This window comes from Monodelphis domestica, chromosome 1 (genome assembly GCF_027887165.1).
Source record: "Monodelphis domestica isolate mMonDom1 chromosome 1, mMonDom1.pri, whole genome shotgun sequence".
In the NCBI taxonomy this organism is placed as follows: Eukaryota; Metazoa; Chordata; class Mammalia; order Didelphimorphia; family Didelphidae; genus Monodelphis; species Monodelphis domestica.
In genome coordinates this window covers 411,690,085-411,707,243 of record NC_077227.1, presented here as the reverse complement: position 1 = coordinate 411,707,243, position 17,159 = coordinate 411,690,085, and the positions used below count along the sequence as shown (strand labels likewise).

At 43.1% G+C, this 17,159-nt stretch overlaps 1 protein-coding gene across 6 annotated transcripts in view; it reads left to right on the top strand.

Annotated features, from left to right (window-relative positions):
* Positions 1 to 17,159, top strand: part of AKNA (AT-hook transcription factor) — a 74,961-nt gene that overhangs the window by 6,435 nt on the left and 51,367 nt on the right. For 2 of the 6 annotated variants that reach the window (XM_007474514.3, XM_007474513.3), the window contains exons 2-4: positions 11,045 to 11,108; positions 14,300 to 15,591; positions 17,079 to 17,153. In XM_007474514.3, coding sequence (XP_007474576.2) covers positions 11,069 to 11,108; positions 14,300 to 15,591; positions 17,079 to 17,153 — 1,407 coding nt within the window. In that variant the 5' untranslated portion in view covers positions 11,045 to 11,068. Of the gene's footprint in view, positions 1 to 6,576; positions 6,823 to 11,044; positions 11,109 to 14,299; positions 15,592 to 17,078; positions 17,154 to 17,159 lie in introns of those variants that run through there. The other 4 variants (XM_007474516.3, XM_007474512.3, XM_007474515.3 and 1 more) reach the window with 3 other exon arrangements.

The following is a 17,159-nucleotide window of genomic DNA, read 5'->3' as shown; positions in this document are numbered from 1 at the left end:
ACGGAAGCCAAAGCCAAGGCTCTGTGGCCAGATTGGATGCCCAGGGGCACAGTCCGATAAGCATCTTTAACGATGTTGCTGAGTGCCGCCACCTGGACTCCAGCCAGAGACCAGCCCAGGATTGGGAGATAAAAGAAACTATTCATCTACACCAGGACATGTGCAGAGGGAGGGGCTAGGGCATGGAACCAAAGCAAGAATATATCTGGCTGATGGGTCCCTTTGTGTCTAGCACCATTACCAGGCGAGGGAGTGAAGGGCAAGGACGGAGGTTTCTCTGAGGGAAACTCATCTGCCCCATGATGATACAGCTACAATGAACATTGCTGTGTTATCAGCTTTCCCCAGAACTGGAGGGATTCGGGGATGTATTTCACATCCTTGCTCCACTGCATGGGACCAATATTGTAAGCCAGTTGGTGCTGTGGCTTGAAGGAAGCATCACTTGGACCTGCAGGCAGTAGGTGTGGGTCCTAATCTCTGCCCTGCTACTGGCTGTCTAGGCGATCTTGGCAAACACTCCACAGGGCTCTCGATCACCCATTTCACTGATAAAAACCTCAGTTTTCTCAGTGGGGCCTGGATGAGCACCTGTTGGGCGTCTCATGGAAGAGATTTCTTCTCCAGGCATGATTTTCTATCAGTATCTTATGAGGTCTTTTCTGATTCTTAGATCCAACAAGGCAATCAGTGTCGTGGAAGTCGAAGGTTGTTAGAAGCGGAGGAGAATTTAGTGCGCCTCTAAAATGAGATCCTTGAAAGATAAAAGAATTTGACTAAACTCATTTATTAAAAGAAAATGAAAGGTTTTATGAACCAGATTAATTCAGCTCTGGCAAATTAGAATGGTCCTAAAAGAAATCCAGGTTCTTTGTGAAGGATTTTCACTAGTGAACCTAGGTGGCATAAAATAAATGCTGTGCCTCTTTTCTATATTTTCTTGGTTAGGATGTCAGAAGTCTGTATTTTATTTTAGCAATTAGAAAATGAAAGAAAGGGTAGGTTGAAGGTTGGTACCCATTAATAGAAGCAAGATTGACCGCTGGAGGTGTGGGTGAGACCAATACCAATTTTGTAGGCTAGTGGCAACATCTTTGAACATGCCTCATCAAGAAATGATTTCTAAAGATAGAAACTAGGCCTCAGAGTCTATGCTTGGGGTTGTAGAAGTAGTTTAGTAGTATGCGGCTAGGTGGCACCATAGTGCACAGAGCACTGGACTAGAAGTCACTTTCCTGAGTTCAAATCTGACCTGAGATACTTCCTAGAAGTGTGGCTCTGGGCAAGTCATTTAACCCTGTTCGCCTCTATTTCCTCCTCTGTAAAATGAGCTGAGAAGGAAATGGCAAACCACTCCAATATCTTTGCCAAGAAATCCCAAATGGCGTCATGAAGAGTTGGACATGATTGGAAAATGACTGAAAAAAGGCATAAAAACCAATACCATAGGGTTATGTGTGTGAATGTATTTTTTTTTTACAAAATCATAGAATCATTAATAGAACTGAAAGGTGTCATGTTGTCCAACCCCATCATTTTATAATTGAGTCTAGAAAGGGTAAAGGTGAGCATTCGAAGTGGTGTTTGAGTCCAGTTAGTATTCTAAAAGCAACTACCATTTATATAGCACTTAAATTCAAAGTGCTTTTCTTCGCACAAATCTTGTAAGGTAGGTCTTAAAAGTAGCACTTTCCCCATTTTATTGATGAGAAAACTGAATCTCAAAGAGGTTAAGCCACTTGCTATGGGTCTCGATGATAATAATTATTTGGCTAGGGATTTGAACCTGCACTAGACCACTTTACCTGGGGTTGGGGGTGAATTGATATAAAAAATGGCATCTTGCTGAGGCCAAGTGTGTTCCCCAGCCACGCTTATTTGCTAGATGCTAAATTGGCTGTATTGCTGAGACAGAGAGGAAGTGGGTTAGAGGCCTGGGGGACACCCCACAAGGAGACTCTTGGTACATCGACCAACCAAGGGAAAGGAAACAGCTGGGCGGGCTCATTTTGTAGCCGGTCACCGCTTCCCACTCACAGCTGAGCACCCTAACGGAGGTCCTGGCAGTCTCTCTGGAGAGGCAGCTGTCCCCCCCCCCAGGCCCAGCAGCCTCCCCCCAGCCTGCAGATGGCGGGGTTCATTCGGAGACTCTCCATGGCCGCCACTAATTGCAGAGCGCCGCTTTCTTTAATCACCCCCTCATGGAAATGTCAGGCCATGATACGCCCAGAACACAATAGCCCCAGCAGTGCCCCAGTCACCAGAGGGAATCTCAGGATCATTAGTGCCAGCAGAAACCCCACCGTGGAGATGGGGAAAGGCCTCAGTTGGGTAATTATGGGCTCACTCCTCCTCTGGCCTTGCTGCTCCTCTTCACACCTGTTTGGCAGGCAAAAGCCAGACCCGTCTGCTGTGTTTCATGGAAGTCTGTTCCCCCATAGCCCATCCCACCCAATAATGACGAGGACGACTCGCATTCTTGTAAAACTGTGAGCTTGGCGCAACACTCGCTTTGGGCCAGGGCTCAGAGAGCAAATACTTATTCAACTTTTTGGTCTGGATCAGTGATTTTTGTCCATCTGGGTAACTTCCAGTGCAGAACAGAGCATCTGTAATTGAGCATCTTGCAGGGTTGCCTGGAGCTTACTTAGGGCCACGCAGTCAGTGTCAGATGTAGGACTAAAGCTTTGGCCTCCCCAACTCCACGGCAGGCTTTCTATCTACTATGCCATACTGCCTTTCATTGAAACTAATAATATCTAACATTTATGTAGCACTTATAATGTGGCACAGGTACTGTGCTCAGTGCTTCACAATTATGATAGCATTTGATCCTCACAATACCCTTGGAAAATAGTTCCTATTATTATTATCTTCCCCATTTTACAGTTAAGGAAACTGAGGCAAATGGAGGTTACGCGACTTATGTAGAGTCGCCTAGCTAGTCAGTTTCTGAAGCCAGCTTCAACTATTATTCCCATTTTCCTGATGAGGAACCTGAGACTCAGAGAAGGGTCACCCAACCAGTTATTGTCAGAGCTGGACTTGAACCAGGTCCTTGAATTCTAAGAGTAGCCAACAAGCTTCCCCCTAGACCATGTGCTTACCAGGAGACAATATAGTAAGACAACTCACAGTTAGGACTCTTGAAAAGAATGGAAAGTTGCATGAGATACACAGTAACTCACGATGGTGAGCCCCATTATTCTAGACTCAGCATGGCTAAAATCCCTGGCCAAGGTTTAGCTGGTTAGAGCTGTGGGCAAGGAAGCTGCAGGAATGCCAACCTTTTCTCTCTCTGGTCTTCAGTAGAGAACCTCTTTGGTCCCCCTGGAGGGGTCAGGAGAGGTCTGCCCTCTCCTTCCTGACCTTATCTGCCACCCCCAGCCCAGCCCTTGGCCTGGCACAGCTTTCGAGATGGTGACTTTAGTCACTCCTGCAACTCCTTTGGTCCCTGGCGTGGGATCTCGCCCATGGCAAATGCTCCTTCAGATTGAACAGCGTTCAATTGAATGTCCTCCCTGGCTTCCCTAAAGTCCCTGCTAAAATCCCACCTCCTATAGGAAGCCTTCCAGTGCCTTCTCTCTGTTATTGCCTATTCTTTGGGTATTTATTTGCATGTTGTCTCCCCCATTAGAAGATAAGCTCCTGGAGGGTAGGACTTGCATTTTCTGTATCCCCAGTGCTTAGCGCAGAGCCTGGTACACAGTAGGGATGTCATCAATGTTTACCAAATTGAATTGAATTAAATATGCTGTGTGCAAGGCCTGAGCAGCACCTGTAGACCTGGAAGTGCTGGGTATCTAAAGCCCAGGCCTTTTGTTTGGGTGAATGGATTGGGTCCATGGCAAAACACTTTGCCTGGAGGAGGTTAAGAAGGACAACAAGAAGCATGGTAGAGGGTACAGTGAGGAGGCTAGATGGGACTAGACTGACTGGTAAAGGAAGCCAAAACAAACAACAGGGAACTAGATCCCAAATGTTTCAGTTGGCTAAGAAGAAGCATGATACCCTGGAAAGAGGCTCTAGAGTCAGAGGACTTGAGTTCAAATCATATCATTGTCACCCTTATGCAAACCCCTTATTCTCTCTGGGACTCAGTTTCATTGTCAGTAAATGGAGGTCTTTGGATGGGAAGATGGCCTCTGAGGGTTCTTCCAACTCTGGATCTCTGGTCCTTTGGCCCCCTGGAGGGAGACAGGGTTGGGGAGGTAGGGGACAAAATGGTAGCAGGGGGTGGGGAGAAGACAATTTACATATAGATTTTAATCTATAGGTTATGTTCATATTGATCCCTAGAGGACACAACAAATCATGATGCTGAACCTGATTATTCCGGGCTCAGCATAGCTAAAATATCTAGAGAATGTTTAGCTGGTTGGGCAGAACAGGATGGGGTTTGATTTGAAGTGAGGAAGATGCAAAAAGATTTATCCTTTTTCTCTTCAGGCTTCAGAAAAGGACCTTGATTGTCCCAATGGAGTAGTCAGGGAAATCCATTCCTCTTCTTTCCAATCTACTCCCCCCCCCCCCCACACACACACACTTCTTACCCCAGCCCAGCCCTTGGAATACCAAGGCTCCAGAATGCTTTTAATTAAACGGCTATAGGTAGTTCTAAAAGCTTTTTAAAGGGGCATGCTTTTATGAGGTAGGGGATGAGGAAAAATGGATGGAAATGTAAATTTTTGGGGAAGAAGTCAGGACCTAAGATTTCTCTTTAAAAATCTATTTTATTTCATTAAATATTTCCTAACTGTATAAAAAAATTTTTACATTCATTTTTAAAAACTTTTGAGCTCCAAATTCACTCCGTCTTGCCCCACCCCCATCTCTTTGGAAGGCAAGTAATATGTTATCAATTATACATGTGAAGTTATGTAAAACATTTCCACATTAGCCATATTGCAGAAGAAAACATAACCCCCAAGAAAAGTGAAGTTAAAAAGTTTACTTCAATCTGCATTCAAATTCCATCAGTTCTTTCTCTTGGAGATGGATAGCATTTTTCATCATGGGTCCTTTGGAATTGTCTTGGACCATTGTCTTGATCAGAGTAGATAAATCTTTTGTTCACAGTTGATTTTGGCACACTATTGTTATTACTGTGTACAGTGTTCTGGTTCTGCTCTCTTCACTTTGTATTAGTTCATATCAGTCTTCCCAGGTTTTTCTACAAGAATCCTGCTCATCATTTCTTATAGCCCAATTGTATTCCATCATAATTATATACCATAACTTGTTCAGTCATTCTCTAATTGATGGACATCCACTCAGTTTCCAATTTTTGCCACCACAAAAAGAGCCGCTATAAATATTGTCATACAAATAAACACCCATGATTTCAACCTTGTTGAAGAACTCTTGGTGTAGAAACTCCCTCTTCCAGTACATGTTACCAACTCATCTGTAACTTATAGTCTTAGAGGGATTTAAAAAAAAATTAACTAATTTAATTAATTTGGAATATTTTTCCATGGTTACATGATCCAAATTCTTTCCCTCCCCTCCTCCATTCCCCCTCTCATAGCCAACATGCAATTCCACTGGGTTTTACATGTGACATTGATCAAGACCTAATTCCATTTATTATTAGTATTTGCGATAGAATGATCATTTAGAGTCTGCATTCCCAATCATATCTCCATTGAACCATGTGATCAAGCAGTTGTTTTTCTTCTGCATTTCTACTCCCACAGTTCTTCCTCTGAACGTGGATAGCATTCTTTTTCATGTGTCCCTCTGAATAGTTCTGGATCATTGCATTGCTGCTACTAAAGAAGTCCATTACATTCGATTGTATCACAGTGTATTTGTCTCTGTGTACAATGTTCTCCTGATTCTTCTCCTTTTGCTATGCATCAGTTCCATTCCTCCAGTTCATTATTCTCTTAGAGAGCTTTTTGAGGCACCCAGAAGTTAAGTGACTTGCCCAGGATAACACAGCCAGCACTTGAACCCAAATCTTCCTAACTCCAAGGTCTGCCTTCTCTGCATTGCATTTATCAGTGCCATATTATGAAGATCCCATAGGGATAACAAAAAATACCCTGAACTTTGAGTCTGGAAGTTTAGGTTCTTACAGATAGGATTATGGAATCCAGAACTATACTTTAGATACAATTGAATCAAATGTACCATTTTACAAGTAGGGAAATGGGAGACTCACTTAGAGAGGGAAGGTGACTTGTGTAAGATCACACAGGTAGTTAAATAATAGGTAACGTCTGAATCCAATTCCTCTAACTCTAAATTTCAACAGCTTTCTTACTACCACTAACTACCTTCCAGTTCAGCCCACCTTAAGCAAAGTCACTTCCTCTCTCCCTGTCCTGTATTTGTTTCTCTGTCTGTAAAATGATGGGTTTGAACTAGCTAGGTCTTTGGAGCCTTTCCATCTCCAAACATTCTGTGTTTTATGCTCTAACATTCTAATGTCCTTCTCAGATCTAATGTGCTCTGATTCTTTTCTCAGCCAGTGAGAGATCCAGAAAAGGTCTCTAAGGGGTTAAGATCTCTAAGTTGCTCGTCCACACGCACAGACACCCATCTCACTCTGACGAAAACTTGTAGGAAATCTGCCTGTGCGCTTCCTGCTCGGCTTCTGAAGAAAAGGCAGGGGGCGGGGAAGGGGTTGAGGGGCAGAGATGTGGTTCAGGGAGGGCTCCTTTGCTTCGCTGACAAAACGACCTGGAAGTGTGCCAGGGAACCCGAGAGAGATGGAGGGAGGGAGGCAGAGCAAGTTAGAACAAAGAAAAACCGAAGTCTCCTGAGAGCCAGACCCGCCTGGGGAGTCCTCAGATCTGTCCTGAGCAGAAAGTGGTGAGCACGGGTGGGGGCGGGGGAATCGAGGGGGACAGTCCTTTTGGCTGGTTGAATCATAGAGAATGGAGGGGGAAGCGGGGCTGGTGTGGGGAAGAAGATCAAGTCAGGAAGTAGGTAGCAATTGGGGGACCAATGCGCAATCCTTCATCTCGATGTGATGCCCATCCCACCCCTCCTACCTCCCGGCTCCAGCAGGGATGGAAGGAATGGGAGAAAGGCTAGGAATTTCAGGGGGTTACATCAGCATCCAGAGAGGAGGCAGCAGCCAGGAGGGCTGTAGTGGTGAAACATCAGTGTCCCAGCTGGAAGGCTGGACCGGTGGGGTTGGGCCAGGGTGAGGTGTTTTTGATTCCCGAACAGCTCACTTACAGCCCAGCTGTAGCTAAACTTGCCAGGTGGGCTCTGGCTTCAGATTACCCCAGAGGCAGAGTGTAGTAGGTCTGACTCAGTCCCTCAGTCAGTTAGAAGGGCCATGGCTAGAGCCCTCTTGAGGAAGAGTCCTGGGTTCCCTTTCTCAGTCTGCTTTGACTCCAAGACTTGGCTTTTCTTGGACCCAAGACAGAGAAAAGTGAGCAGAGCCATTTCTTCCCTTCTTAAGTGAAATTGCTTTGACTTAATTGAGTTCGAGCTGGTGGGGTAAGGAAGGTGGGTACCTACCCTAAAGCCCTTCCTGGGGTTCTTGTACCCTTTGCCTAGTAACTTGGCCTCCCTCCCTTACCTCAACTGAAAACTAGATTTTACATGGCCTTCCCCTACTACTTCAATGTGTGTTTCACCATCAGGGTAATCTTTCCCCAGTTGTGACGCAGCTTCCTTTGGGTACAGTGAGAAGTTATGTGCGTGGGGGATTTCTTCTGTAGGGCACCACAGTGTCTTTGGGTTGGTGTGCTAAATGAGGTTGGCACAGAGTGATGGATTCAGGGTTTACAGAGCTCTTGGTTTCCATTACTATATGGGAAGCTCATGGGTTTGGGGGGAATGTTCAGTATTTCTTGGGTGCTTATTTGGACCTATAAAACCACTGAGGTCCTTCAATGAATAGAATATGTCCCTTGAGTGTGATATCTCCCATGCAGAGATGGCTTTGTTTGTTATATCGCAGTGGTTGACTTGTTAAAGGTTAATTGTTGGATAAACAGGAGGCATCTCTATTCTGTGTCCTCTGGGATTCAATGTGGTTGAAGAAGATTCGTTAATTAGGAGTCAAGAATCCTGACTTCTGGTTCAGGCTTCACTACTTTCTAGCTGTGTGTGTGACCTTGGACAGCCACTTTAACTTTCTGAGTCTGACTTTCCTCATCTATCAAATGGGATTAATAACCCTTTATCAAGGAAGATTTAGAGCTGGATAGAACCTTAAAGATCATCTAGTTCAACCCCCTCATTTTAAAGATGAGGAAATGGAGGCCTAGAGGCATGAAAAAAAAATGTGTCTGAGGTCACACAACTTTAAAGGGCAGACTCTAGCTGTAAACCTTGGGTTGGCTTCCTCAAAGTTCTGAAGATCAAATAAGATAATGGATGTGGAAGTTCACTGAAAATTATTCTTCACTTTCAAAACAAAATATGTGTAAGTATATGTATGAGAGAGAGAGAGAGAGAGAGAGAAAGAGAGAGAGAGAGAGAGAGAAAGAGAGAGAGAGAGAGAGAGAAAGAGAGAGAGAGAGAGAGAGAGAGAGAGAGAGAGAGAGAGAGAGTTATTATAGTCAAAGAAGAAGAAGCAGAAGCAGCACAGGGCCATGAAAGAAAGAAGTTTTTTTTTCCCCTCCATAGGACACCTAAGCAGCCATATTTCACAGATTGCTAGAAGAGATGAGGCTAGTTCAGAAAGATAATAGAAGTTCCATCACTTCACCGTAATAATCTCACAGGGCCAAATGTCCATAGTGCCAAGGTTGATTGGTACCAATGAAGGTGTAAAGGGTAGGCCACACTAATGTCTTGGGGAAGATGTGAGCCCTGGGGGCTTGTAGGTCTCTGTAAATGAGAAGAGCAACCACAAATGATCCCTTTAGTCAAAGTGAGATTTCTGACCTCCATGACTCATCCCAAGAGAGAGGAAGTTCCCTTTTTTACATTCCTGGGCCCTTGTGATTGGGTAGAAGGTAACTGAAAAACCATATTCAAATAACAAAAAACAATTAAAAAAACACCCCTTACTGTCTAGCTGGTCACTGGGGCCCCTCCATCCAGCCTTCCCCCCCTCCCCCTTTGTGAAGAAAAGTTCTCACCTAAATCTTTGCAAAGTGAGAACTCTTGTCAAAATCATACCCAAGCTAAGAAGCTGGGCCGATTTGATGCTCTTAGAGGTTAATGGTGAGAATGATGACACCACCACCATTGTGGGCAGTTTACCTTTGTGAATTAAATAGAGCCAGCATATACATTTTATAGCTAAGAACTCATAAAACTAAGGACCATAGAATTTTGATCCAGAATGGATTATCAAAAGCCTCACATCTCACTCCCTTAACCAAAGTCAAATTCTCCTTCCTAGAAGCAGCTGGAGGTACAGTAGATGGAGCCATTCAAAATCAGAATGTTCAGCCCTCTGGGTACTTATTTGGAGGCTGGTCAGGGCCTATGATCATAGTAGTTGAGAAAGGTCAGAACACTACTATTTCTGGAGGGGAAGGGGTCCCCAGGGAGATGCAGGGCCTGAGAAACCTGTGTGTGTGACTTGAGCTACAAGGGAGGCTGCTTCTTCAGGGGACTGGGAGGAAAATCAGGCCCACTCAGTCAGGAAGTTTTTTTATAAAGCACCTACTCTGTGCCAAGCACCATGCTAAATGCCATACATACCAGGAAAAGCCAAATGACAGGGAAGAGAGACTTGATGAGCTCCAACACTAGCAGGATGGTGCTATGGAAAGACAACTGGATTTGGGATCAGAGGGCCTGAGTCTGAAGCCTGGCCTTGCTGCTTACCACTTATGAACAAATTTTTTATCCCTCCTGGGCCTCAGGTTCCTCATCTATTAAATGAGGAAACAGTGACCTTTTGATCCCTTCAAGCTCTAAACTTATTTCTCCAACCTGGCTGCAGTCTTAACACTTTATTTCCTGAATGCAGTATCGCTCAAGGTCCTTCTCTTCCCCCACCCCATTTTACTCCCTAATATCTTAGAGATTCCCTCATTAAAGGCAGAACTGAGCTTTTCAAAGGGTACATCTGGGCACATTATGGAAGAGAGGAAACCTGGCTTGGTACTCAAAAAACTGGAATCCATGCCCCCACACTCCCTGTTCTGAGACTGAGTTATTAGGTTGGAAAAGTTATCTCACTTCTCGGGGTTTTTTCCCCCTTGGCTATAAAGTAAAGGAGCTGGACTAGATTAGTCATTCTCAAACTTTTTGGTCTTAGGACCTTTTTACATTATTAAGGATTATTGAGGACCTGGGGCACCTAGGTGACTCAATGGTTTGAAGAGCCAGTCTTAGAACCAGGAAGTCTTGGGTTCAAATCTTATCTCAGATACTTTCTAGTTATGTGACCCTCGGCAAGTCACTTAACTATAATTGCCCTGCACTTACCATTCTTATTCCTTTGAGTCAATATACGATATTGATTCTAAGCTGGAAAGGAAGGAAGGAGAAAGAAAAAGAAAGAGAGGAAGGAAGGAAGGAAGGAAGGAAGGAAGGAAGGAAGGAAGGAAGGAAGGAAGGAAGGAAGGAAGGAAGGAAGGAAGGAAGGAAGGAAGGAAGGAAGGAAGGAAAGTAAAAAAAAACATCACTGAAGATACCCTTCCTCAAAGAGCTTTCATTTATGTGGTTATTATCTCTATCAATATTTACCAAATTGGAAATTAAAACATCTTATTATGAAAATAGTCTTGATCTTGAGATACCCCTCCTCCCCCAAGTCAAAGGTCTCAGAAACTACAAGAGTCTATACTACACTTTAAGAACCATTGGGCTAGCTGATCTCTAAGCTTCTTTCTGGTTCCAATGCTCTATGGCCTCTATTGGGAAATTAAATTATCTGATGTTTGGAACAGAAGCTGTGGCTATTGGGAATCCTGCCTGGAGCTCTCCAACACTGCCTTCCACTGCTTCTGAAAGCAATGGAATCAAAGCCATTTGGCCACTGAGTACTCCTGACTGATGTCATGGCCTGTGACAGTGGAGTCTGTGTCTCCAACTGCTCCAGTTGGAGAGTGATAAAGTCAGTTCTGGGAGCTGATCTCCATTTGCAGCTGTCTCTTGTGTCTCTTTTCAGACTAGCCTCAGGAGAGAAGAGCTGATGCTAGGAGAACCTACCTGGCAGAGAGGTCCAGCAAACTGTGAGTCCTCTTGGCTACTTTGGTTAGGCCTTGTATTTACTTCCCCCTCATCATTCTCTCTATTCCTTTCAATTCACATTCTTTCTCTCTTTTTTCTCTTGTTTTATTTGTTGGGGAGTTTTAAAAAGGAGCATGCCATAGGAGAAAGACCCTGAGAGTTTGGAAGATCTAGACTCTAATTCAGACTTGCCATTTTGGAACCATGAGCAGATGCCTTCCCTGTTCGCCCTCGTAAAATGAGGAGTTTGTACTATATGTAAAAAACAGTGTTTCTTAAATTTTCAATTCCATGGATTAATACAAATCCTTGATGGCCATGGGATTGGAATAGTGGAAAGATCTTTAAGATCAGAGGTAATGAGGTGGCTCAGTGGATTGAGAGACTGCCCGAAAGACAGGAGATTCTGGTTTCAAATCTGCCCTCAGATACTTCCTAGCTGTAATACCCTGGGCAAGTCACTTATTCCTCCTCCCCACCATACATTGCCTGGCCTGTACCTCTCCTGCCTTTGAACCAATGCACAGTATTGATTCTAAGACGGAAGGTAAGGATTTAAAAAAAGAAAGCTTACATGAAAAAAATGAGTTATTGTTGTGAGGTTAAAACATTTTCACATATTGAAATACATATTTTATATAAATATATTTAATACATATTTTAATATTTAACATATTAGCAATATATTAAAATATATTTAATATATTTTGCTTGAAGTGAGGCATCCTTATAAGCATGAACATTCCTCTTTCATTGTGTCTCCCTGAAGGAAGAATGATGGTTGGGTCCTGAGAAGAACAGTCATGTGACCCCTCTCAAGCCTAGACAGATAGTGCTGAAATGAAGAGATACAAGTGATCCCATTTTCAGCCTACCTTGCTGCCCTTCTGGGCCTCCTTCATCAAAATTCCAAACATGGCTAACTTAGTGGCTTTAACTTCCTAACCTGAAAGGTGCTGCTGTCTCTTGGCTCATCCACTGGCTATATAACCCCTAGGCAATTCTTTTCTTTCTGGGTTTCAAGTTTTTTCTCTTTCAAATGAGAAACTTAGGTTAGTATCTTAGGTCTCCTCTAGTTTTGGTGATCTCTAGCGACTCAGCAAGAAAATCTGGTTACATGCTGAAAATGTTAGTTGGTAAAAATTCTGCACTCATCAGTACTAGGGGTTAAAAAACAAACAAAACATGCTAAAGTAAGAGATATCAAAGTGAATAAAAATTAAAATGCATTTTAAAATATCATTAGTTAGTGTTGGTGGGTAAAGCAAACTTTATAGTTAAGGGACCTGGCATCCTTTCCATTCTCCTGCAAACTCCAAGAAAATCTATTTTAACAAGCTTAGAGCTATATTAAAGAATTTAGGTTTGGCTCTTGCAATTTCAGCTCAGTTAAGTGAAATTTAATGTCACCACCTCCAAGGACCACACTCTTTACAAGTCATTTTGTAAATTCTCTCTTACAAATTAATAACATAACAGCTGGATCATCATACTCTCCTACATTCACATCTAAACTTATGTGCCAATGTATATAGTGCACTTTTAAAAATGGGTATATGGCATGTGAATTGAATGTTTGTAGAACTGGATTGAAATTTTTCTAAGAGTTCCTTCTTCTAGTAAAATTTTGACTACTGAACAATACATTCCAGTTTCTTCCAAACTCTTTTGGGGAATTTATCTGTATCCGATAGCAGACAATTCACTCTTGGATTTCTGTTTAACCTGCTTTTGAGAACTTCAAATTACTAAATGGAGATTAAACTTGAATTTCCAAGTTAATCAATTTATGTGGCTAAAGCAGGCATCATTAATTATTTATCTAATGTTTACATTATTTTCTTTTTTGGTTATTTACTTATTCAGAGATATTTTGTTTTCCCAATAACATGCAATAACGATTTTTAACATGTTTTCTGAAATTTTAAGATCCAAATTGTCTCCTTCCCTCCCTCCTCTCAGAGATGGTAAACAGTTTGATCTGGATTACACATGTATTATCATGCAAAACATACTTCCATATTGGTAATTGTAACAGAATAGTAATATAAAACCTAAACCCCCAAATAAGGCCATAAATAAACTAATGTGAAAGATACTATGCTTTGATCTGAATCTGACTCCAATAGTTCTGTATCAGGAGGGGGAGAGCACCCTTTGCATAAGTCCTTCAGAATTGTTCTGGATCATCGTATTGCTAAGTTGTAAGAGTAGATAAGTCTTCCACAGGTACTCATTCCATAATATTGCTGTTACTGTACTTATTTCACTCTGCATCAGTTCATGTAGATCTTTCTAGCTTTTTCTGAAATCATCCATGCTCATTGTTTCTTTAGCAAGATAGTATTCTATCCAAATAATACATCCATCCCCTCAATTTCCAATTCTTTGCCACCACAAGAAGACCTTCTACAAATATATTTGTACAGGTAGATCCTTTCCTCTTTTTTATGATCTCTTTGGTATATAGACCCAATTATGTATTACTAGATGAAAGGTTATGCACAGTTTTATAACCTTTTGGACATAGTTCCAAATTTCCCTCCAAAATAGTTGGATCATTTCACAACTCCACCAACAATGCATTAATATTCCAATTTTGCTGTCTTCTCTCCAATATTTATCACTTTCCTTTACTCTCATATTAGCCAATCTGATAGGTGTGAGCTTGCATTATTTTTACTTATTTATCAAGTATTTATTATTTTCATTTATTACTTCACTCGTTGTTTTTATTTTCTAGAAGAGAAAACTGAGCTCCCATATGGCAGGGTGGTTTAGTAAGAGCACTGGACTTGGGATCAGGAGACTTTTGTCTTGACTCTAATATCGCTTACTTATAAGTCGGGGAAAGACCCTTAGCTTCTTTCCCAGACTCAGTTTCCTCATGCTTGTGCTGCCTCCATCTCAGGGCCATTTTAAGGAAAACATTTTGTAAACCTTAAAGCCCAGTAAAGCAGGTATTTCATTAATTATTTATCTAATGCTTGCATTATTTTTTCTTTGAGGTTAATTATATATTTAAAGATACTTTGTTTTCTTAATTACATGCAATAACAATTTTCAACATATGTTTTCTGAAATTATAAAATCCAAATTGTCTCTCTCCCTCCCTTCCTTCCTCCCTCTCAGAGATGGTAAGCAATTTGATCTGGGTTTATTTTAGTAATAAATGTTATTACTGTTATTCCAGATGATGAAAATGAACTGGAGGATATAGGGAGCCAAGGAAACTACAGCTCTTCTCTTTATGGGTACTCTCAGCAAGACCATCAGCTGGACATGGCTGAGGATGGACTACGCAGAGCCAGCAGGGATTTCCTAGAACTACAGAGAACTGAGTACCCTGGTAAAGGCTGCCCACAAGGCGTGTATAAGCGTCAGTTCAGTTCTGACTATAGCATCAGCCCCACAAGTCTAGGAGAGGCTCAGGGTGGATCCGATGGGTCACATTATGGGCAAGAGGAAGACAGGCTCTCAGGCCACTTTGACATCAGCCTGTACCCCACCAGTGCCCCCACTGGGCGTAACCTGAGAGCAGGTTCTGTGGGATCAGCAGACAGCATGCCCAAGAGGACTGGTCAGTTTGGCGACAGTTCGGAGTATCCCATCAGTGCTCCTGCTAACCTGAAATCAGGTTCTGTGGGATCAGCGGACAGCGTGCCCGAGAGCATCGATCAGTTTGGCGACAGTCTGGGGTACCCCTTTGAGTCAGAGACAGCTTCATCTTTGGATGATGTCCACCTGAGGATTCCCCGAGATGAGTCCCCCCAGGACCACTTCCTAAGCCCTCTGTCCTCCGAGGGACAGCAGCATCCTCCAAGTGCCGATGGCAAGATGAACTCTCATTCTTCTTATGAAGAGAGCTCTGGTAGCCTTATGGGAGCTGTCACCCAGACAGGGCTTACATCCCCTCAGGACTTCTCAAACTCCAACACCCACATCCCCCACAGCCCCGGCTATAAATTTGGGAGGGAGGAGCCCAATTCTTCCCCTTTTCGATGTAGGGGAACCCAGCCCTTGAACCAAATTAAAAAACCCAAGAAGTCAATGCTTCATTCCCAATTCAGTGATTCATTCTGCAACTTCAGTCCCCCCAAAAATAGCACCCCAAAAGGGCAGAACCAGTCCAGGACTCCCAAGCAAGGGGCCGTGCCTGCCCACTCCTCATCTGAAATCTCCAAGTATGGCAGGGGGCAGCTGAACTACCCATTGCCTGATTTCTCTAAGGTGGAGGCCAAAGTACGATTCCCTAAAGATGAGGAGAGCTACCGCCCTCCCAAGGGAAGGGGCCGCTCCAGGCAGCTCCAAGGATCTACCAGACCTCTGGTCTTCAAGTCCCCTGCTGAGATTGTCCGGGAGGTGCTGCTCAGCAGTGGGGATGGATCCTCTCAGAAGACCTCTTTTCCTTCCTATCCCGTGGCCAAGGTGCCCCAGGAATTCAAGACACCTCAGCAGGCTACAGAGCTGGTGCAGCAGCTGCAGGTAACCAGTGTGGGCTCCCTGGTTGCTGGGGAGGCAGCCTCATTGCCAGAGGAGTCTCAGGGTTGCCATTTGCCTGCCCCTGACACAAAGGTCTGAGCCTTGGTGAAAGAGACGTCTCATGCCCCTCCTGTCTCTAGTCTTCTGTGACTCCAACTTGAATTTTATTCAACAATTTTATTGTTGAATTTTATTCAACAAATATTATAAACTGGATATGTGCATGTCACTTAATGATCATGCCTTTAAACAGTCAACATTCTGAGATCTGGGGGTCCAATCAGCCATCTAGGTCTATGTTCATTTGGTTTTCCTGGGACCCACATTACAGCTACCAAATTGAAATGAAATCATCAAAAACAAAGGGTAGGGAATTAAAAAAAAAACTCTTCATTGACACATGTAAAACTCGGTGAAATTGCTTTTTGGTTACAGGAGGGGGATGAGGGGAGGGGGAGGCAAAGAACATGAATCTTGTAACCATGGAAAAATATTATAAATTAATTAATTGAATAAAATTTTCTAAATTAAAAAAATAAAACTCTCATCTTCCATTTTAGAATCAATACTCTATATTGGTTCCAAGACAGAAGAACAGTAAGGGCTAGGGAATGGGTGGGGGTTGAGTGGTTTGCCCAGGGTCACCCAGCTAGGAAATGTCTCAGATTAGATTTGAATCCAAGACCTGGATCCTGTCTCTAGGGCTGAGTCTCAATCCACTGAGCCACTCTAGGTGCCCCCATGCTGGAGAATGATTAAAGAATTATTTTTTTTTAATTTTATTTAATTAGATGATTTAGAATAATTTTCCATGGTTACAAGACTCACGTTCCTTCTCTCTCCTCCCCCCAACCTCCTCCCATATATGACGTACAATTCCACTAGGTTTAACATGTGCCATTGATCAAGACCCATTTCCTTATTATTAGTATTTGCACTAGAGTGATCTTTTAGAGTCCACTTTCCCAGTCATAGCCCCACCAACCCATGTGATCAAGCAGTTGTTTTTCTTCTGTGTTTCTTTTTCCACAGTTCTTCCTCTGGATGTGGATAGTGTTCTTTCTCATGCGTCCCTCTGAATGGTTCTGGATCACTGCATTATAAAGCATTAGTTCTTAATTGAGAGAGATAGAGGGCAGATTTTGATGTCAGAAGGACCCGGATTCAAAGACTGTCTCTGACTCATATTGTATCCGTGTGTCTGTGGACAGGTCACTTAATCTCTCAATGTCCCAGGCAGCTCTCTGAGACCATAAATGGCAGAATGGAAGCCAGTCTGCAGTGGTAGGAGTCCCTTAACTGGAAGCTCTTTGTGCAAATAAAATCACAATCTAGTAAAAATTTCAAGAATTGAGAAATGGTCAGTGCCCATTAGAATTGTGTGACTAGTCAGCTAGGGAGTACCATGTTATGATGATACGAGAGACAGGGACCGTGTCCATTTGGGACCCAGCCTAATAGATGTCCAATTGTGCTGCCTTTCCCTGCAGGAGGACTACCACAAACTGCTCACCAAATATGCAGAGGCTGAGAACACCATTGACCTGCTGCGGCTTGGAGCCAAGGTACCA